Source organism: Chelonia mydas, chromosome 2 (genome assembly GCF_015237465.2).
Source record: "Chelonia mydas isolate rCheMyd1 chromosome 2, rCheMyd1.pri.v2, whole genome shotgun sequence".
Lineage (NCBI taxonomy): Eukaryota > Metazoa > Chordata > Testudines > Cheloniidae > Chelonia > Chelonia mydas.
In genome coordinates, this window is record NC_057850.1 from 251776820 (window position 1) to 251798910 (window position 22091).

Sequence of the window (22091 nt, forward strand, 5' to 3'; positions counted from 1 at the left end):
GTCTTGGTCTGTGTATCTGAAAGGCTTCTGGGTGTGGTTTGATCTTGTGGCTGCATCTGTGTGAGCTGAACACATGCCTCTCTCTCCTCTCTCTTTCTTTCTCTCTCTCTCTCTCTCACACACACACACACGATAGTGCAGCAAAAGTTCGTCTGTCTTCCCTGAGCTTTGACTTATTTCTTACATTACTCGGAACTTGGTGCAAACATTGCAAAAAGGCTCCATAAACATAGCACCCGGGTCAACACTGCCAAGTCTTGGGGCAGCAGCACCATTTGGGTTCGTTACCTAGAATTTCCCAGGTCCACGTGTGTCCAGGCTACCGTGGAGACACCATGTTCAGCCGCTGGGGACTGTGGCGTACATAGCTCCACATCAGCACAATTAGGCTTTATGGACCAACTCTAGCCTTGGCAGAAGTGGGTGTAACTCCCATTGAAGTCAGTTCACCAGCTTGCACCTGCACTGAATTTGGATCTACGCTGCTGGATGCTGGTTGAGACTGTTCAAAGATCTCTAACCCTGAAATGCTGTATAAACCCACCTCGCCCCATCTTCTACTGCTGTATGAACCCACATTTAGGTCAAAGTCATTTAGCACAACTTTAAGTGAGATTTTCTCATCCCTAAATTAAGCACTTTGTCATCACCAACAGGGATGGGGTAAAGGCGCATCATGCCTCTGTCTGCCTGGAGTAACTCCTTCTGGTAAATGCATGAGGCCAGGCTGTACAGGCTCTGGAAGGAGCTGTGGTTGATGCGGTCTCAACCACGAAGCAGGGTCTTTGGCTGTGGTATAGAGCAAGAGGAAGCATTAGAGAAGGGTGAGGTGCACCCTATGCCCAGTGCAGCTGGTGCTATTGTGATGGGTTTCTGGGGTCCCCATTGTCTTGCCCTATTTGCTCTTCTGCACATAGACCCCGCACCTGAGCAAAATAACTTCTCTCTCTTTAATGGGCCATAAGGTGTTTCTGCCTCAGAGGTCCAGCCCTCCCCATGTCTGCTCCTTCAATAACAATTCCAATCCGTGCTGGCCTGGAGCCCCATCCAGCCCTTATTGAACCCAACTGGAGACTTTTCATTGGCTTTAACAGGAGCTAGACTGGCCTCTAGAGGCAAGTGACAATGTTGAATGATGACTAGGTCCTTCCCCATTAGCAGCTTGGAGCTAAGCACTGGGAAGACATTTATTTCACATAAAAAAATTGGCACTGATGTCAGCACCCCAAATCTTTACATCTCACAGCTCACTAACAGCTAGAACTAATTTTGGACAGGTTTGTCTGAACTTGCCTGCAGGATTGCCAGGTCTGAAACACACGTTCTGTGGAAATTGCTGCTATTTTATGGTATGTTAATGCTTAAAAATATACCTTCTGTGCAGTTTCCTCACAGAGATGAATCCAGAAGCAGTTCGGTATGTAATTATAGCTTCTTATATCAGGGCATCTCCCTTCTGACATTTGTTCCAGTCTCGGAATGTTTCTTTTTAATGCATGTACTGAAATGAACTGAAACGTCAGAAGATGATTCACAAGGAAAACTGAAGAGGGTGCCAGCTGCCCACACGCCCCTGTCTGAACAGCCGTGCTGCTGCTGCTCCTTGGACAGCCGTAGAGCATGCCACAGACCAGTTGTTTGCTAGAAGCGGTGCTGGATCCATTTGAGAAAGAGCCTGGACAAAATAAGAAACAATGTTTTTATTTCTCACCGCTGTCTTTTTTGCTCCTGGGTTTCTCCTTCATGCCATGGGATGGGACTGATGATGTGGATACCGTATTTTGGTAAACCAAGGACAGTTTTTCACTTAGCATCCATATCAGATTACTTACTAGGTAAAGTCGCTGGGGATCCCCCACCACTGAATCAAAGAGGAGACATGAATAAGGCTGTCAGAACTGTGATTTGAGAAAGGGGCTGGTTTCATTTAGTCTGACGTGATCTCCCATTCTAACCTGCTCAGGGACACTCCAGCTATTGCTTGAACTACTGGAAGAGCTCAGTGTTTGTTCTCACAATTCTGACCAATATCCAGGCCAATAGGAACCTGGGGGAAATTTGGTGCATGGCGACTTTCATAGAATCAGATGCTCTAGAGATGGAATAGACCTGTTAGATCACCCAGTTCAACTCGCTGCCAATGGAAGATTGCTCCCTTTTTTGCACTGCAGGTGAGAAACATGAAGGAATCGATCTTGTGCAGCTCAGGGCAGAGTGTAGTGCATAGACACAGAAGCTGGAACGCGAGCACAGGTGAACCTGATCCGGCATTAAAAAGATTGATCCTGTGAAGTTTCAAAGTTAGTCCTGCCTAATAGCAGCAGTGAAATGAAATCTATGTGGGGAATGCCCAGCTAAATGCCTCATTTGTAAGGTGAGGATTGCACTTAAGTGCATGCCTCCCCAGACATGACTGTCCTCTGTCCACACCTGATCCCTGTATTGCCTTGAACTACTCAGAGCGCAGAGATGACCTTGGTGTTTATTGCCATTCAGAGTAGAAGCTTCTGCTGGAGCACAACGTCTTTGCCCTTTGCCTTTTCACATAAGGACCTGCAGGACAATGACCCATATGTTCTACAATTCATTTTTGCTGACTAGAGATGGGAACCCGGGTCAGCATTGTTTAAAATGTAGGTACCTAATGTTAGGCTCCTGCCTCCGTATGTAAATAAGTGGGCTGATTCTCCAAAGCACTGAGCATCCAGCAGCTCTGACAGATTGATTAGATGAAGTCCCATCAGCGTCTTAAATCTTTTTTATGAGTTCTGAATGGCTTCTAATTTGTCAGTATTTTCCTGGTATAGAGGAGTGCAAACTGCACGGTTTAGCACGGGGGTGGCAACAATATATTTCTCGTGTCACCAGTCCCACAGCAGAGCCAAGGCACTGAAATGGAAAACTCAGTCCCCTTTCCTGGGGCACTGCCACAGAGCACCTCTTCAAAACAGCCTTGCTGTAAGCACTGTCTCACTAGACTCATGTAGGATTAGATCCTAGCCGGTGCTGAGTGCCTTCTGCACAGTGTTGTGAACTTATGACTCCCAGCTTGCAGGATCAGGCCCACAGAGAGAGCCTAGCGTCTCCCTCTTCTGAGACAAGCCTCACATGGCTTTTTGTTCCAGCATATTATCAGTGCTGCTTGCTGCCATTCCTTCCAGCACCGCTGCTTTCAGTGTCTGTCTTTCCCGTTTTCATATGTGTGTTGGGTTATTTCCCCCGCTATGTTTCAGCAGGCATTTTCCAGCTTGAACATCATGTTGTTTCTTCCTGTCCATACTTCTAACCTCCTTGTAGTAGATTCCTTCTGAAATACATCTCCTTTCCCAGGAATCTTTGCAACATTTGCCAGATCAGCATCTCCTCTGAATGCCATCACATTCACATGCCGCCATTTGCTCCTCCTTCCCAAATCTTTCAGTCCAGTGGGCCTTTGCTCAGCAGCATTCGCCAGCTGTTGGTGAGATGTATGGAAAGGGTCTGAAGAGGAATAATCTTCATTAATTGCATCTCTTTTAGATAAAGGAAACACTCCAGTCCCTGTTACTGATATGCTCATCCAGTGGTCCCAGTGAAAATATGATAGCGCAGATTCTCATCTGGCATAAGCTGTCGTAACTCAGGAAGGACTGGCAGTGGAGAAAAGGTGGAGGAGTTGCACTGTATGTAGGAGAGAAGTATGATTACTCAGAGCTACAGAATGAAACTGGAGAAAAGCCTGTAGAGCAGTGGTTCTCAAAGCCGATCTGCCGCCTGTTCAGGGAAAGCCCCTGGTGGGCCGGGCCAGTTTGTTTACCTGCCGCGTCCGCAGGTTTGGCTGATCGCAGCTCTCACTGGCTCCGGTTTGCCGCTCCAGGTCCACGGGGGCTGCAGAAAGTGGCGTGGACTGAGGGATGTGCTGGCCGCCCTTCCTGCAGCCCCCATTGGCCTGGAGCGGCGAATCGCGGCCAGTGGAAGCCGCGATCGGCCAAACCTGCGGACGCGGCAGGTAAACAAACCGGCCTGGCCCACCCGGGGCTTTCCCTGAACAAGCGGCAGACCGGCTTTGAGAACCACTGCTGTAGAGAGTCTTTGGGTTACGTTTAGAGGTGAGAGCAACAAGGGTGATGTCATGGTGGGCGTCTGCTATAGACCACCAGACTAGGAGGAGGAGGTAGACAAGGCTTTTTTCAGACAACTAACAGAAGTTTCCAGATCACAGGCCTTGGTTCTCATGGGGGACTTCAATCACCCTGACATCTGCTGGGAGAGCAATACAGCCATGCACAGACAATCCAGGAAGTTTTTGGAGAGTGTTGGGGACAACTTCCTGGTACAACTAGGGGCCGTGCTCCTCCATGTACCTGATATGTCAAACTGAGATTCAAAGAATGCTGCCACATTCTAGTACCACACAGGAGTTGCACTGGAAAATGGAAACCAAGAGCTTAATTTTGTGGCATCAATTATATTTTGATATTTGTATGAATTCCAGCATCTGCCAATAACTTACATTTTAGAAGAAACTCACTGGTATGTACAATTAGGGACCATGTAGTACAACTAGTAGTAAAACTAGGGGCCATGCTCCTCTTGACCTGCCGCTCACAAACAGGGAAGAATTGGTAGGGGAAGTAGAAGTGGGTGGCAACCTGCGCAGCAGTGACCATGAAATGGTCGAGTTCAGTATCCTGACAAAAGGAAGAAAGGAGAGCAGAATACGGACCCTGGACTTCAGAAAAGCAGACTTTGACTGCTTAGGGAACTGATGGGCAGGATCCCCTGGGAGGTTAATATGAGGGGAAAAGGAATCCAGGAGAGCTGGCTTTATTTTAAAGAAGCCTTATTGAGGGCACAGGAACAAAGCATCCCAATGTGCAGAAAGAATAGCAAATATGGCAGATGACCAGCTTGGCTTAACAGAGAAATCTTCGGTGAGCTTAAACACAAAAAGGAAGCTTACAAGAAGTGGAAACTTGGACAGATGACTAGGGAGTAGTATAAAACTACTGTTTGAGCATGCAGGGGTGTAATCAGGAAGGCTAAGGCACGATTGGAGTTGCAGCTAGCAACAGATGTGAAGGGTAACAAGAAGGGTTTCTACAGGTATATTAGCAACAAGAAGTTGGTCAAGGAAAGTGTGGGCCCCTTACTGAATGGGGAAGGCAACCTAGTGACTGATGATGTGGAAAAAGCTGAAGTACTCAATGCTTTTTTTGCCTTGGTCTTCACAGACAAGGTCAGCTCCCAGACTGCTGCACTGGGCAGCACAGCATGGGGAGGAGGTGAGCAGCCCTCAGTGGTGAAAGAACAAGTTAAGGACTATGTAGAAAAGCTGGACATGCACAAGTCCATGGGGCAGATGCAATGCATCTGAGGGTGCTGAGGGAGTTGGCTGATGTGATTGCAGAGCAATTGGCCATTATCTTTGAAAACTCATGGCAATCGGGGGAAGTCCCGGACGATTGCAGAAAAGGACCTGGGGATTACAGTGGACGAGAAGCTGGATATGAGTCAGCAGTGTGCCCTCGTTGCCAAGAAGGCCAACAGCATATTGGGCTGTATTAGTAGGAGCATTGCCAGCAGATTGAGGGAAGTGATTATTCCTCTCTATTCGGCACTGGTGAGGCCACATCTGGAGTATTGTGTCCGGTTTTGGTCCCCCCACTACAGAAAGGATGTGGACAAATTGGAGAGAGTCCAGTGGAGGGCAACGAAAATGATTAGGGGGCTGGGGCATATGACTTATGAGGAGAGGCTGAGGGAACTGCGGTTATTTAGTCTGCAGAAGAGAAGAGTAAGGGGGGATTTGATAGCAGCCTTCAACTACCTGAAGGGGGGTTCCAAAGAGGATGGAGCTAGGCTGTTCTCAGTGGTGGCAGGTGATAGAACAAGAAGCAATGGTCTCAAGTTGCAGTGGGGGAGGTCTAAGTTGGATATTAGGAAACACTATTTCACTAGGAGGGTGGTGAAGCACTGGAATGGGTTACCTAGGGAGGTGGTGGAATCTCCATCCTTAGAAGTTTTTAAGGCCTGGCTTGACAAAGCCTTGGCTGGGATAATTTAGTTGGGGATTGGTCCTGCTTTGATCAGGGCGTTGGACTAGATGACCTCCTGAGGTCTCTTCCAACCTTAATCTTCTATGATTCTATGAGCTCCATTGGAGTCAACAGAGCTATGACAATTTACATCAGCCGAGGATCTGCCCTGGTATGTGCTTATGAAATGTGTCTATGTTTGTGATGGGATCCCTGGGGTGCAACCTAGAACTGGGATACTGCTAAGCCCTCTGTCCCACCAACCTGGGCTCCTTCTCACACTGTAGTACTGTGACACTCTGCAAACCTCTGGCAGGTACGGCACTTACACAGACATCCACAGGCAGGGACACACCCAGCTGAATTATATGAATGCTTCTCTCACCCACTCATAAACCAACAATAGAGAGGCTCCAGCCAATTCCCACCAGCTTTGCAATCTTACACCCCAGAGCTGTACCGTCTTGTCCTGATCAGAAGCCTGACCAGCGTAAGTTTATTACCCAGTCCATCCCTCCCTCTATGTGGAGAGGAGATACACAAGCCTGTGTAACTGAGCTGAGATTTCCCAAGCATTTCAACCAAAATACACTGCTTTAGGTAAAGTATAAAACAGATTTATTAACCACAGAAAGATAGCTTTTAAATGACTATAAGTGGTAGGCATAAAAGATCAGAGAAAGTTATCAAAGAAAATAAAAGAAAAACACACAATCTAAATCTTAAACCTTATTACATTAAGCAGTATTTAGAGCAGCAGTATCTCACCTCACGGGATGTTACAGTTCTTAATACACAGATTTCCCCTTACGCCTGGACCAGTCTCCTGCGGCGAAATTGTCATATTCTCAGCCTTCCGGCAGCTTCCAGAGCGGGTGGGGGAGGAGAAAGGCAAAAGCAGGCTGCCTCTGTTTACTATTTTATATCCTTTGTCCATGTGCCCTGAAGAAACTTGCCCAGAAATGTCCTGGTGGGCTTTGCTGAATCACTGTGCTGAGTAATCCCTTGGTTTGGTCTTGTGCAACTGAGTCATAGAGCTGAGTAGGCCCCATTGTGTGGTGCTTGGGCAGCTGTCACTGACTTCTAAATCCCTCAGTCACAACTCCCCTGCTGATTAATGGTCGTTGAACACCATCCTGGGCGGGGATCCTTTGTATGTCACTAGCAAGCTTACAGCATATTTCAGTGACAACCATACAGCAAAATCTCATAACTTCACACATACTAATGATATACATATTTGGACAGAACAACGGGTTTCAGTAGATCATGACCTTTCATATGATATCTTACACGGCATACTTTGTATGAGGTATCACAACTATATGTGAATGATGACTATGGGGGTTACAGGGTGCCCTTTTGAGGTACAGTGTGTCTCACCTCCCCCCTTAGTTCACTGTAAGATAGTTAGTCACTGACTACCTCAAATGCAATGTGTGTTAGGGTTCTTTTGCATCCAGCCATCAAAGCCATGAGGCGGTGTGCCTCAGTTTCCCCTTCCATACAGCAAACCAGGTTTATTATAGTTTCTCTGCAGTGACAAACTTTAAGTGTGTTTACAGATAATAGCTGAGCAGCAACATTATCATGAGGTTTCTTATCATTACAGGTGTTCCCAATTATCATTCCTAGTATGCTCAAAGGCTCTTCCCAAAAATTGTGCACAGTATCTTATCACGGGGTTTAACATCAGTATCAAAATCCTTATTACAAGGTTTAACTGTAACAGCAAATCTTTCACCACGGGTAGGCGTTTCCAAGTATTTTTACTATACTACGCCTTCGGTTTAATCAGCCTGGGTTTGAGGTTGGTTTGTTAATTACTCATTGTGTCATTTATCTCCTTCCTGAACCTTTGCATGTAATCAGTTACTGGCTTTTCTTTTCCTCCAGTGTTCTTTTCTGCCTGTGTTCTCAATCTAATCCTACATTTGGGATTCTGGCACCACAGGGTCTGGTGAGATAATGGTTCAGGGAGATCCTGCATATTGGCTGGCCCTCTGTTGAGCTGTCTCCCAACCCTAGAACTCTACATATGAAAAAAATCCATCTCCCTTCTTGGGGTTACTGTGTGATCCCCACTCCCAGCATTGGGACCTTCCCCACACTCTTCTTCTAGAGAGTTGTGATCTCTGCTCTCTGGGCTAAGAGTGTCTATTTTCATTTGGATTCACCTTTCCCCAGAAGTTCTTCCATAGCTGCTTTCTGTGTCTCACCAGCCAGGGGAAATCCCTCCTCCCTTCTGATGGATGGGTCATCTGCATCCCCACAGACAACCATTCCTTCAGTGTGTCACAATGTTCTGATCCTTTTGCTTAGTGATATGAACTCTGAATGCTTTGGAGTGAGGGGAGCTTGGAAGGCTGGTTTGGTTGTTGAGCTGAGAAACAATAACTTGTACATGGAGGGTTTGATTTGATTTAAAGTTGCTGGATTGCTTGATGCTGACTCCAAAACCCCTGCTCTTATGGCTAGAAAACACTTGTTTTGGTTAAACAGTTAAAAGTCTTTGGCAGTGATGGAGTGTTTGACTCTTTGATGCCATTCCTAAGGTAATGCCCAGTAGACAAAGAGAATATAACAGAAACTCCACTCCAAGTCTGAGTGCTAAAGAAAGAAGCCTCCAGAGCTGACCCTGCTGGAGGAGGTTCTTATATTTTCATCATTGCATTATCTGAAACATGTTTATAGAATATCAGGGTTAGAAGGGACCTCAGGAGGTCATCTAGTCTAACCCGCTGCTCAAAGCAGGACTAATCCCCAATTTTTGGCCCAGATCCCTAAATGGCCCCCTCAAGAATTGAACTCACAACCCTGGGTTCAGCAGGCCAATACTCAAACCACTGAACTATCTCCCCCAAGTAAAAAGCATGGGCATACCACCGTCCCTGGGTGTAGTAAAGGGTTTCATCAGGTATAACTACCTTCATACAAAGCGAATCACATGAGCACTTAGATACTTCAGCAAGGGGCAGGATAGATAAATGGATAGCCTCTCATTTGTGCTGAATTCACTTCCACAGGCTTTTGAAGTCTTTTCAAGTGTAAAACAGTCCTTTCTAATTATTTCTTTTCACACATTAGTACTGAGTTTACACCCAATACAACAGGGTGCTTCACGCTTCTGAGGACCTTGAATCTTTTAAGATCCTCCTCCTAGCCAGTGACAGTGGAGGGCTACTGGTGCTGAAATGAGACTATAGGATAGAGGAGATGCCAACTGTTTCCAGCTTCAGAGGGGGCTAACAAAACGAAATCCATACGGTTGCACTTCACTTTCAAGAAAAGATGCTGAAAAAAACCCAAATCCTCTTTTTGCCACATGGGTTGGTTGGAGTATCACAGACGTCACTGATGTGCAAGAAGAGGAAGCCCTGTGGCATGGAACTTTATCTTCATGTAGTTAAAATATTTATGCTTCAGGGGTCCGGATGGCCATGGAGATTAGGGACAGGATATGGAGGGCTTCAGCTGTAGGCCATCATTTGAAATCAGGCCCAGATTTTCAGCAAACGAATGGACTGTTTGATTTCCTATTAAAATGAAGGAAGAGTCTCAGCCTAATTGGTAGCAGAAAGGTGTCTAATTTACAGGAATTATCATGTTAAAATGCACCCCCTTGTGAGTGATCTCATGAGACAGAGCAAGTGATTGAAGGATGGTCCTTGCTCAGTGTATCTGAAGAATTTCAAGAACGTCACTCAAATTTCATAATATGTCATCAATTTTAAGTCCAGAGGGGACCATTACATGATCTAGTCTGGCCCCCTGCATAACACAGGCCTTAGAACTCTGCTGCCGTTACATGTGGAATTTGCTACTGTTTTACTATTGTTCCACAAGGCCATCTTAGCACGTACTTAAAAAAAAAAAGGAAGAGGAATTGTGTCTTCTCTTTTATAGTGTAGTGAGAGCCCTGCTGGCTGCTTCTCTTGCCTGTTGAATAGTGCAGTAAGCACAACGTGTGAGAAATAATGTTCCCTTTCCCTCCATGCTGCCCCAAGCTAAAACACCCTTGTTAGTCAGGGCTAGCCTAATAAACCAGAGAGATGAACTAACCCAGCATCTAGCCTTTTGAACTTATTACCTGGCATTTGTATTATATAAAAGCGACAGAGAAGAATGCAGAAGCCCTGGGGCCGGACCAACGGATGGAAATGGGAAAAACACAGCAGCCCTCTCACAATGAAGATGAAGGATTATTACTTAGCACCTTTGCACCATCTGGCCCTGGGTTCTAATAGCTGAAGCAGGAGCAAGAACTGCATCACCTACCTTCCTTTCTAGGAGGAAAGAGAACCCTCCTGCACAAAGCATCTGTACATTAGATTTTCACTATTTTTTTTTTTTTACTACTGGTACAAGCTTCATCCTGTGGTTATAGTTCTAAGCAGCAACACTGACTACACCCCCTGCTTGCTTCTTTTGCTTTACTCCATGAGTCGGGGAAGAGTAAGAGAAAATGTACCTCTCTACCATTCTCACTAGACACTCCGAGGTGGCTCTAACAGGGTGCTGGCTAGGAGGTTCTGAGCCAGGCCCCTGTTAGCCTAGCCCCAATTAAGGGGTATTCATTGGTGCTGGCTGGGTATGGCTTGCCTAAGGGCTTCAGCAGAAACACCTGCTGGCCTTATCAGACAGGGGCTATATAAAGCTGGCAGAAAGGAAGCTAAGGTGGGAAACTGGAAAGGGAGGAGCCTGTGGCTCCTGAAGAAGCTAGCTGCTCCCCAGGGAGAGGAGAGGAGAGGAGAGGAGAGGAGAGGAGAGGAGAGGAGAGGAGAGGAGAGGAGAGGAGATAAACGGTGGTGGGAACTGACACTGTGAATAAAAGGACACTGGTGCTGGCACGCTAAGTGATCTCTGACTGATTTGTGGCATGAGCAGTGAAGGGCTCTGTTACACGTGGGGGCTTGTCTGGGATTGGAAGCCAGCAAATGTGGCTGGTGACCTGGACATGGAGGAGACCCTGCAATGGCTGGTAAAGCAGCAGGAACAGATGCAGCAGGCCCTGCAAGGTTTCCAGCAGTCCCACCAGGCTGAGACACAGGCCTTACTGACCTGGCAGGCTGAACAACAGCAGAGCCTGCAGGAGTTTATCTGGGAGCAGACCGGTGTACAGAAGTGGCTCCTGCAACCTGTGGTGAGTCCTGTGGGAGGGGAGGGCGCCTGGCTGCCAGGCTGGGGACTATGTAAAATGAGCCCAGCGGATGCCTTCCTGGGGACCTTTGAGTGGGTAGCCACGGGTGCCGGGTGGGAGAGGACAACATGGGTCCTCCATCTGGCTCTGTATTTGACTGGCGAGGCTCAAGCGGTCTATATGGCCTTGAGCGAGGAACAAGCCCAGAATCATGAGGCAGTGAGAGCTGCCATTCTGGATCGGGTGGGCCTGTCGGCCAAGCAGTACCATCAGAAGTTCCAGACGCCTCGGTGGGTGGGTGGGTGTGCAGGGCTTCCCTGAGACAACACGCGTCTGGGTGAGGCGTCACCAGCCCGGCACAATCGAGGCGGCCGTCAGATTGACGGAGGAGTACACTGAGGCCGAGGGAGGACTGGCTACGGCAGGGCAGGGAGCCGGGGAAGAGGCAGGCAGAACGTTTTTCCGGGAGAGGCCAAGAGAAGAAGGGCTCCCCTGAGGTGTGCCCGAAAGGCCCGCCAGGCTAACTTGTTGGCAGTGTGGGAGACACTGTCACACAAAACGGGACTGCCTGGATATGGAGTGCGGGTGGGCAGAATTTTGTGGATGGACTCAAGTTGAGGGGCGAAAACGGAGGCCGAACCTGTCCACCATCCCCGCGAGGGTTGGGAGAAAACCCCGCATGGGCCTGGTAGACACCACATCAGGCTGTACACTAGTACAGAAGGCGCTGGTGAAGCTGCACTGGCTCATCGCGGGGGCAAGGATGGCCCTTGGGTGCATCCATGGGGACAAGAAGTCCTGCCCGGTGGCCCAGGTACCCCTGGAAGCGAGAGGCCGCTTCAGATGGAAGCGGGTGGGGGTGCTGGAGAGGCTACCGTACCCAGTGGTGTTAGGCAGAGACTGGGGCCCGCTACCTGGAAGGAAGCGGTGGGGTGCTCCGAGAGAGGGGGTGGATATCCCAAGCTTGAGGATCCTGGGACAGGCAAAGTCCCGTCGGTAACAAAGAAATTCCTAGACAACAAAGCCCAGAGCGGGTGAACTCTCGGGAAGGGTATATGGGGGAGCTGGCCAGCCTGAGCCCTTCAGAAGAAGGGACGGGTCCAGGGGAGCACCCCATAACATCGCTCCCCGTGGATGAGACCCCGAACCCACAGGGCAGTGCAGGGGAAACTGAGGCACGGAAGGCCCTGCCAGATGGTGGGATGAATTCTGACTCCCTACCAGAGGTACAGGAGGGGATGGGGTGCCCGCCGAACTGTGACTGGTGTGACGACCTGCGGGCTGAGGCGGAATTATGGGGGCAGCCACTCCCTGAGCAGTGTATGTTCTGTGGGAGGGGGATGGAGAAAACACCAGCAGAGGTGACTGGGGATTGCCCGGCCAGGAGCGGGGAGCTTTCGCCGGAAGGATCCCCCACCCCGGGTAGAAGGCGAAAAGGCCGAGGTTGGCCGGACCTTGCGGTTCTTAAGGGGGGAGGCGTGTAACAGGGTGCTGGCCAGGAGGTTCTGAGCCAGGCCCCTGTTAGCCCAGCCCCAATTAAGGGGTATTAATTGGTGCTGGCTGGGTATGGCTCGCCTAAGGGCTTCAGCAGAAACACCTGCTGGCCTTATCAGACAGGGGGCTATATAAAGCTGGCAGAAAGGAAGCTAAGCCGGGGAACTGGAAAGGGAGGAGCCTGTGGCTCCAGTTCCCTGCTGGCCTGAAGAAGCTAGCTGTCCCCCAGGGAGCAGCATGGAGTGGACTGTATCTAGACAGTGGTGGGAACTGACCCTGTGAATCAAAGGGCACCCCTCACCATAGCGCGCAGCATGCCGTTGGTGCTGTAAGGAAGCCAGACTCCGGCCTGTCACCAGGTGGATGGGCAATGTGGGCGAATGTCAGGGACTCACCTACACCTGTGACCCTGCTCAAGGGTTTTTAGAACTCCGTAAGAGAGCATAGCCCTTAATTCCTCCAGCTGTGTCAGAGAGCGGGGTGAAGGCAACGCCATGTGAGAATGGCCAGGCATGGAGGGGCAGGAGAATGCACCTTCTCTCTAAAGGTGGTGTAGGTGCTGTGCTGTGCCCTACCTGGGTGTCACCAGGAACAATTCCTCTCAGGAACCCCAAGTGCAACATGGTTCCTTCTCATCTCCTCTGCTATGCCTGCACCACATCTTCTCAGGGTGTGTCTACACTGCAATTAAAAACCCATGGATGGCCCATGCCAGCTGACCCTCGCTTGGGCTAAGGGGATGTTTAATTGCAGTGTAGATGTTCAGGCTAGGGCTGGAGCCTTCTGAGACCCATGAGGGGGAAGGGTTCCATGGCTCATGCCGCAGCCTGTCTATATTGCAATTATACATCCCCTTAGCCTGACCCCTGCAAGACTGAGTCAGCTGCCACAGGCAAGCCACAAGTGACTAATGTCAGGGTAGACATATCCTCAGTCATAGGATGTTAGCTACCCTCCCTTTCAACATGCTTGAGGAGTTCAAAAGCTTCCGGGAGAGAGGTCTCAAACCATTTTTCTGTTGTAACTAGGGGTCACGGTATGGAGAAGTTCAGAACCATTGATGTCCTGTACAAGGTAGCCCGGCCTAGATAAGTAATACCACTGAATAAAAATAACAACATCAAAGTGTGTACCAGGCTGTCTCCTAAAATAGAAAATTAGGGGCTTTCAAAAAACAGACTTTCTTTTATGAGCAGCTTGCAAAATATCATACTCTCCATCCAATATATTTGCATACATAATTAGACCATAATCTCTGAATACTTTCTCTGCTATGCCTTATATATTACTTAGTAAACTGAAAAGGTCGATTCTGCTTCCTTTATAGGAGCTTGACCTGCATAGCCAATAAAAGATTGCCAATTTTGCAAGCACTTGCAGTATGTGTGGGTTTCTTTTTAGATGAGTAAGCATTTCCACAGCCAGAATTCTCTCTGTTCTTTGAGCCATTTATTTCTTTTCAGAGAGATGTGCACTGAACCAGTCCCAGGCAGCAGTGAGTCTTCCAACTGTCAGTTAAATAACACAGCCAGGTCATTCTCTTTTTTTCCTTTGGATTCAGAGCATTCACACCCTATGCAGCAGATATGATTTCTCTCTGCTTCCTCAGTGGGTGCATCTTCCCCCTTTCCCTGTTCAATTTCCCTTTCTCATTTTGTAGGACTTTTATGTATCTCGTCTATGCTCTTCTGTTTCCGTGCATCCACTCCTCATCAATTATTCTACAGCACAAAAAAGTGTGATAGGTGCTTCACAGGACACATAAGAAAACATAGTCCCTGCACCTTAGAGCTTGCAGTCTAAGGTCCTGCAGTTTGTCACATAGGGATGAACTGCTGCACTCAGATGGAGCTGCACTGAAGTCTGCTTTCAAGCAATTATTTGTAGGATTGGGCCCTAAATATTAGACCTGATGAAGCCAAGGATGATAAAAAAAACAGTAGGAATGGGAAGGGGAATGGAAGTATGTTATTCTCTAGCAATCTATTAATACAATATTAATGTTAGAGCAGTTATTATGGGGAACATGAATAACTAAATTTTCAGGAGGGACAGCCTGACATATAATAAAATATTAAGAACAATACTTAGCTATTTTAAAACATGTTTCATTGGTCAATGTCAAAGCACTTGGCAAAGGAGGTCAGTATCATCATCCCCTTTTTTGCAGATGGGGAAACTGAGGCACAGAGAGGGGACGTGACTTGCCCGAGGTCAGCAACAAAGCTGAGACTAGAACTCTGTCTCCTGCATTGCAGTCCAGTGCCAATAGGCAACACTGCTCTCCCACTTAATAGATATCTCACTTAATCAATTCCTTACCATGGCTGGGGCCTCAGGCACTGGTGCATCTCAGTCCCTCCTGTTCTCTGCATGTGACAAGAAAATTCTTTGGTCTAACTTCAGTTGTTGGGCTTGCTGAGGAGATGGCCAAGCTTGTGAAATACAGCAAGTCTGATTAGATGATCAGACGGTCCCTTCTGCCTTTAGACTCCATGACCTAAATCTGCAGCTACTTTCTTCAAGACACTCAAATACTGGCTTGCTGGTTTTGTTGTTGTAACACTGTTCACAACTGCAGATACCTTCGTTGTTCGCTGCTAGTTAGATTATTTACACATATTATCACATTCTATTACATTGGGGGCCTGATTCCAATCTCTTACCAGTTTTACAGTGGTGCAAAACCCCTGATTGCAACACTGCTTTGCATTTAGAATTATCCCCATAAGATTTAGCAGTATATTTTCATTCAGTCAACGGCAAGAGAAGAATGCAGCTAGGAGTTCATAGTATTTATTTCTGGCTGATTATTTTATTCCAATTATAGTATGTGGTAAGAATAAAAAAGAACAGGAATTTTGAGTTCACAAAGATTTTATTATTATGAATAGCTTGAATTCCACTTTGGCAAAAGACACTGTAAAACCATGAAAACATTATGCTGGACTTCTTAGTTCCCTTCAGAATGGACCCAGGCACCTCACAGAACAAAGCACTGGATGATCTAGAGCTGACAGAATCTGATGCCGATGCACTTGGCTTTCTGTGTTTAGGAATTAGGTGGATCTAAGAGTTCAGGAAGCAGCATTGCTGTGATGTTAGCGTGGAGACTGGCTCAGCAGAAAAGGAATTCATATCTAAATATGGCATGTGAAAGAGTACGTGTCCGCTGTTTCAAAGTCCATGCTTCTAAAGTAAGAGCACCAGAAAGGTGTAGACAAACTAGAAGGAATTCAGAGACGAAGAGCAAAGAACTAAGGGCTAAGGTTTAGGATGAAAGACTTTAGCCCTCCCAACCTGCTGATGGACCAAGATACGTGTGGATTTCCTATGAATCTCAATCCATCCACTGAAGCTTAGTTTTTCCTAACTGGTCTTTCCCATTGGGAAACCATGATCCTGCTGGGTTTCCACTAGTGATGGCCATAGATTCTACCTTACAGAAGACATTAGCACAGGCATGTCAAAAAAGTTTATGCTGAAATATCCCTAGAGTACTGAAGCAGGGAAGGGTCTATACTGCAGGAAACAGTGATCTTACCACCTATGATCCCCCCCCCCCAAGTTTCCCATCAAACCAGGGGGACCCCAATTCTGTGGTTTACCTGCAAATAAGTTTCTACAGGGAGAAAGGGAGCATTCTGGTGAGCTTCCGCTCTCCTGACATGACCCTCACCTCACTACAGATCTGTTCTAATATATTTATCTCCCTGCTGCCAGAAGAACTGGAGGTGAGCCTAATTTTGCTCCTGGAGTTCTCGGAACAGGAAAAAACTCATTTAAAAGTCATCTCAGGTCCTGTGAGAATGTCCCCAGTTGGAATAGTCTGAGAATCCAATTAATGAGCTAAACTTTGTAGGGTTGGTGGGGCTCCCTTGGAAATACACCCGGGTGAGATGTTTTCATGGACATGGACGGGGGACTGACTATCACAGCAGCCCATGGTGCGTCTTCATTTTTCGTGCTCTCTGAAGAGGCATAAAGATTTCGAAGACTAGGAGAGCAGAGGAAGAAAACCCCCATCTGAAGAAAAACCGTGAAATACTCTTGGCCACTGCTAGCAACAAAACAGCCTCTCAAGGGCAAAAGGAAATAACTTAAGAAGGGAGCTTAAGGAAGCAGTGAAATCTCACACACAATCATGGTACCCTCTCTCCCAAATGGCCGCTGTGTACTCTCTCCCTTTCTGGGAAACATATCCCATATAATGAAATCATATCAGATGGACATTAATGAGCCTCAATGGGCTCATTTTCCCTATGCTGTTTGCCAGCACTGAACCTTTGAAATGTGTAGCCGAGTAAAAATAATATAGGGGATATTAGTCCCCCATAGACAGTAACTGAGCATGAATCTCAACCTTGTGCAGCTAGCCCCCCGTTATCAACAATGAAGGATAACTGTGAAAATCCTACCAGCATTAAAGGGTAGACTTTAAACTCTGTGGGTTCTTTCAAGGTGAAATTCACCCCCTCAGTGTGCAGAGGGCCAGCGCAATCCTACACACCACTGAAATCCCATTTGAGACCCCAAATAGGACATAGGTGGGACTTAAATGATGCATAAGCTTTGGGTTGGGCCTCCGTACAGGGCTGAATCGCTCCCTCAGCCATTAATGGAGGAGTAAGTGAGCGTGTTTCATAGAACAAAACATAACGTGTCACTGACATGATGCTGCCAATTCCACGGCCGTAAAAGTTGCTACCTTCATATTCCCTGCAGCAGGAATCACTGCACACTTTGGTTAGCTGGGCAAGGTCCCCCCAGAGTCTGTTACTTGCCATTATGATATGTTTTAAAAAAAATCCTTCCCATTTCCAGCAGGCAGAGATACCCGGTGTACAGGAATCCCAAACGTTGGTAGTTGCCCTATGTCACTGTATAGACAGGAGCTTTATCTACTGTGCAACACACACACAGCCCTGATTTAGCATGAGAGGGACAGAAAGGTACCAAACCAGAACTAAAGGACATGGTTTTTTCTTGTACTGGACACTGTAAACTGGAAAAATACGTGCTATAGTGTAAGACTTCCACACCTAATATTGATGGGACAGACGTGTGGCAAAATACACTGGGGACGCTGTTCAAGAACATTTTATCCTAGTGGCGATATTACCTGCGTACTCCTGTCACAGATATTGAGAACGTAGGAATAGGCTGTATAAATGCTGGCTGTGCAACTTAGACCAAACTGCGCCTTCAGCTGCCCAGGCCGACCGTGCACACGATTATTAATCTGCTGGCACTTTATGTTCATCTGTCTTTGTTTCATAGATTTTAAGGCCACAACAGACCACTATGAACGACGAGGCTGACCGCCTGCACTGCACAGGCCATAGAATCTCAATCAGTGATTCCTGCCTCAAGCCGTATAACTTGCGGTTAAGCTAAAATATAGCTCTTAGACAGTCACGTGGTCTTGATTTAAAGACTCCGTGTGCTGGACAATTAATTTACCACTTCCCTTGGTAACCTATTCCAGTGGTTCTACCTTGAACTACTTCCCCCTTTTCAGCATGGGTCTCTCCGTTCATGTAGAGGGCTCAGCAAGTGGCCCTGAAGATGAAAGTAAACACAGAGATCCAGTAAATTGTTGCCTCTCAGATCCCAAGCAAAACTCTGGCTGTTGACCAGCGACTAAGCAGGTGGCAAGCTCTGGTGGTGGTTCTTCCCTTTGCTTCCTTTCAAACTTACTTTCTCGGACCAACTCCCCCCTCATTCCTACCATTTCCCCCTCTCCCTATTTCTATCCCAACATTGGTAACAACAAAACACACCACTAACTCAGCTGCGCCGATCATCACCACGTACATTTGCTTGTGTGTTATTTTCCCGTCCTTGTCCCTTTGTCTCCTCTTGTGTCTTTTAGTTGGTGAAGCTCCCTGAAGCAGGGATTGTGGCCCAGGTCATCAGAGGTAGCTAGGTGCCCCTCTGCCATTAATTCAGTGCCTAAATAATTTTGTGGACCTGTGTCCTTACCTGCATTTGTGTAATGCACAGCACAATGGGGCCATGACCCTGCCTAATAGAAATGTTATAATAATAATTATAACAATAAACACCTATCCCTGTGCTTTGCAGCTTGGGATGCACTCTACTGCCGACTGAGGAATCTGAGAAGCAGGCTGAGCCAATATTTGCATTCAGACAGCTGACCCGCTTCTTTGAGGTATCTGGTGGAGTTTGTTCAAGTCCACTAAATCCTATTATCTGGATTGTCTTTCTGAATACAGTCAGTCATCCAGCTGCACTTCATCTTCTCTTCGCACTGACAATCGAGGCATTATTGTGAGGCACATTAATTACGGGAACAGATTCCATTATTTTGGGTGTTTGCAGAGCACAGTTTAACCTCGGGTGGTGAGCTGCATCTCAGTCAACCAGCCTAGCTAAAGTAGGGCTCATGCTTACAGGACCAAACCCCGAAGCCCCTACTGTGTGCCTATAAGCCCACCTCTGCCAGCTCCTTCTTTCTCTTCACAGAGTGAGGGGGTTGTGTGGGCTACATCTCTCACAGCCACGGGACAAGGAGGTGCATTGTTTTCCTTTGCCCCCTGTCCCCTGCTGCTCTGCCACCCCCTCCCCGGAGACCTTCGCTCCCCTCCCCACATGGCAGCAGAGGGGAGTCAGTAAGATTTCCCTCCCTCCTCACTAGCTGTGGATGTAGGGTGGGGGTTCAGTGGCTGTCTGCTGGAGTGCAGCATTAGTCGTGGTGTTCATTATCGGCCTGATCCATCCCTCACGGAAGCCAATGGTAGTCTCTTCATTTACATCAGTGGGAGCTAGAGCAAGCCCTATTTACTCATCCTTCTCGCTTTGCTCTCTCTCCTCTTATACATGGTAATAATCTTGTCAGCGGTGTGGCTGATGTGGGGGGAGCGGGGAAGGGAAGGGCCAGTCCTGAGGCTGACTTTTATCCTAAAGCCATCAGTGATCTGCTTCATTTTCAGATTTTCTATGCCATTTGAACAGAAAACTCCTTTTGGTGCCCTCTCATTTAGATCACCCACAAAATGTCGTCCATTGTCCTTAACTTACGTGCCACATAGTGTCAGTGGCAGGGCTGGGCCTGGGTTCCACCACTTCCTGGCTCCCTCTCATCCCACCAGCTGCTTCTTTAACTCAATCTACATATTGATAGATATTGATATTTTAAGACAACTTGCACTGCTGTCCATTGATTTTTGTCCAGATTTGCTCAGCCTAGGCTTGTTTTTCTGAATGGATTTGCCCTTTTTAAGATACTTGTTTCCAAGCCCCCCTGTTGGCGTAGGTAGCATCTTCACTGAAGCGCTAGAGCAGTGCACCCGCACCGATGCACCATTTAAATTTAGCCCTACCTTTATACTAAAAGCCCTGGGTTTAGGTCAATGGGAATCTCTTCACTAGTGTCAGTGTGGGTTACATCCTGGCCCACTTGCATCGTATCTCCTCATTGAGATGAGGGGGAGGTGGAAGAATGGAAGGGACTTTGAAGGGAACCCTTTCTTACTGGGGAGGTTAGGACAGAACTGTGAAGAAAAGAACGGCCACACTGGGTAAGACCAATGGTTCATCTAGCTCAGTATCCTGTCTTCTGACAGTGGCTGGTGCCAGATGCTTCAGAGGGAATGAACACAAGAGGGCAATTATACAGTAATCCATCCCCTGTTGTCCAGTCCCCGCTTCCGGCAGTTAGAGGTTTAGGGACACGTGGAGAATGGAATTGCATCCCTGACCATCTTGGCTAATAAGCATTGATGGATCTATCCTCCATAAACTTATCTAGTTCTTTTTTGATCCCATTTATACTTTTGGCCTTCATGACGTCCCCTGGCAACGAGTACCGCAGGTGGACTGTGCATTGTGTGAAAAAATATTTCCTTATGTTTGCTTTTAAACCTGCTGCCTATTAAATGCATTGGGTGACCCCTAGTACTAGTGCTATGTGAAGGGATAAATAACACTTCCCTATTCACTTTCTCCGCACCAGTCATGATTGTATAGACCCCTGTGACATCCCCCTTTACTCATCTCCCTTTTAAGCTAAGTCCCTGTCTTTTTAATCCCTCCTCTTATGGAAGCTGTTCCATACCCCTAGCCATTCTTATTGCCTTTCTCTGCAGCTTTTCCAATTCTATTCTATCTTTTCTTGAGATCAGTCCCCAGACTGCACTCAATATTCAAAGTGTTGGCATACCATGGATTTATACAGTGGCATATTAGCTTTCTTGACTGCCACTGAACACTGAGTGGATATTTTCAGGGAACTATCCACAATGCCTCCACGATCTCTTTCTTGAGTAGTAATAGCTAATTTAGACCCCACCATTTTGTATGTTGGGATTATTTTTTCATTTCATTCACCAACATTCAATTCCATCTGCTGTTTTGTCACCCACTTTAGTGAGAGAGCAGACTGCAAAATGGACAAATGAGATAACGCGGGAAAGATTGAAACTTATTTTTTTTCCTGGCTCTCAGCTGTATTTCCCGGAGGGAAAGTCGGGACTAGTACAATTAAGTGATTCTGGTATTTAAAGCCATGCATCTGAGGCCAAGGTGAAACCTTTCACTTTGGCAAGGGCTTGTTATGGATCCTGTGGTTCTGCATGCTGCTATTTCTATGGGGATGAAGGGCTATGATACCCCGGGGCTGTTTCTCGGACCACAAGATATCACCACTGCTTGAGCCTGGACAGAGTAATTGATCTCCTCCCAAAAGGATATCGTTTTATGGTATCTCAAGCTGCAATGACCTCTAGAGAGTTTGTCTTGATTAGTGTCACCTAGTGAGGGGGAGCTGGTTACAGTGTTTATCCCACTTTTAATGAATTGGCTCCTATGCTGATGGCTTTACTGGTGTCATCGCATTCTCATTAAGAGATGCAGAAAAATAATATTAAAGCGCACCTCTCGCTCCTGGAATGTGCTTTTGGCGTCTAATGAATAGGACTCTGAGGACATGAAGGGGATTGAGAAAGAGAGAGAGAAGGAGCTGTCGCAGGCAAAAGAGGAAGACTGGGACTGAGGGATGAGTGGGGAAAGAGGGAGGACAAGAGATGTGGGGAACTGTAAGAAGGGGCATAAAGGGCCCGGTCCTGCCTGGGTGCTGGATGCTCCCGTGGAAGTTGAAAGAAACTGAGGTTGCTCAGCATCTTGCAGGATTGTGTTCAAAGTGACTGAAAGTATCCAAAATAGCATGGGAACTACAGTGTGCATTGTGCCTCCTCTAACACAGAGCACGAGCACTGTGGGGAGGGTTTGCCAGGGCCACAGATAGCTGTGACTGGGATCGTTGCTGCTCACAAAAGTGTTGCGCAAGCAAGATCAACAGTGATGGGAAGCAACCGGGCGGATCAGGGTTATGCCTCCTGCATAGACAGCGCGACAAGGCAGCAGAGCACTCGGAGACCTGCGGAACGTGGGACAGCGTGACTGGGCACAGGCTGCAG

General features: G+C 47.4%; 1 protein-coding gene across 7 annotated transcripts in view; it reads right to left on the reverse strand.

Moving 5' to 3' along the window:
- The window catches only part of LOC119565433, a 48064-nt gene that overhangs the window by 17209 nt on the left and 8764 nt on the right, over positions 1-22091 (reverse strand). Inside the window, exons 1-3 of one of the 7 annotated variants that reach the window (XR_005224118.2) lie at positions 6786-10772; positions 2110-3660; positions 1374-1675 (exon numbers count right to left, since the gene is read on the reverse strand). The exons of 4 other annotated variants lie outside the window; for them this stretch is intronic. Coding sequence is in view for 1 of the 3 variants with exons in the window: in XM_037891193.2 (XP_037747121.1) it covers positions 1374-1675 (302 nt within the window). In the remaining 2 variants the exon portion in view is untranslated. Of the gene's footprint in view, positions 1-1373; positions 1676-1832; positions 3661-6785; positions 10773-22091 lie in introns of those variants that run through there. 2 more of the 7 variants (XR_006289154.1, XM_037891193.2) reach the window with 2 other exon arrangements.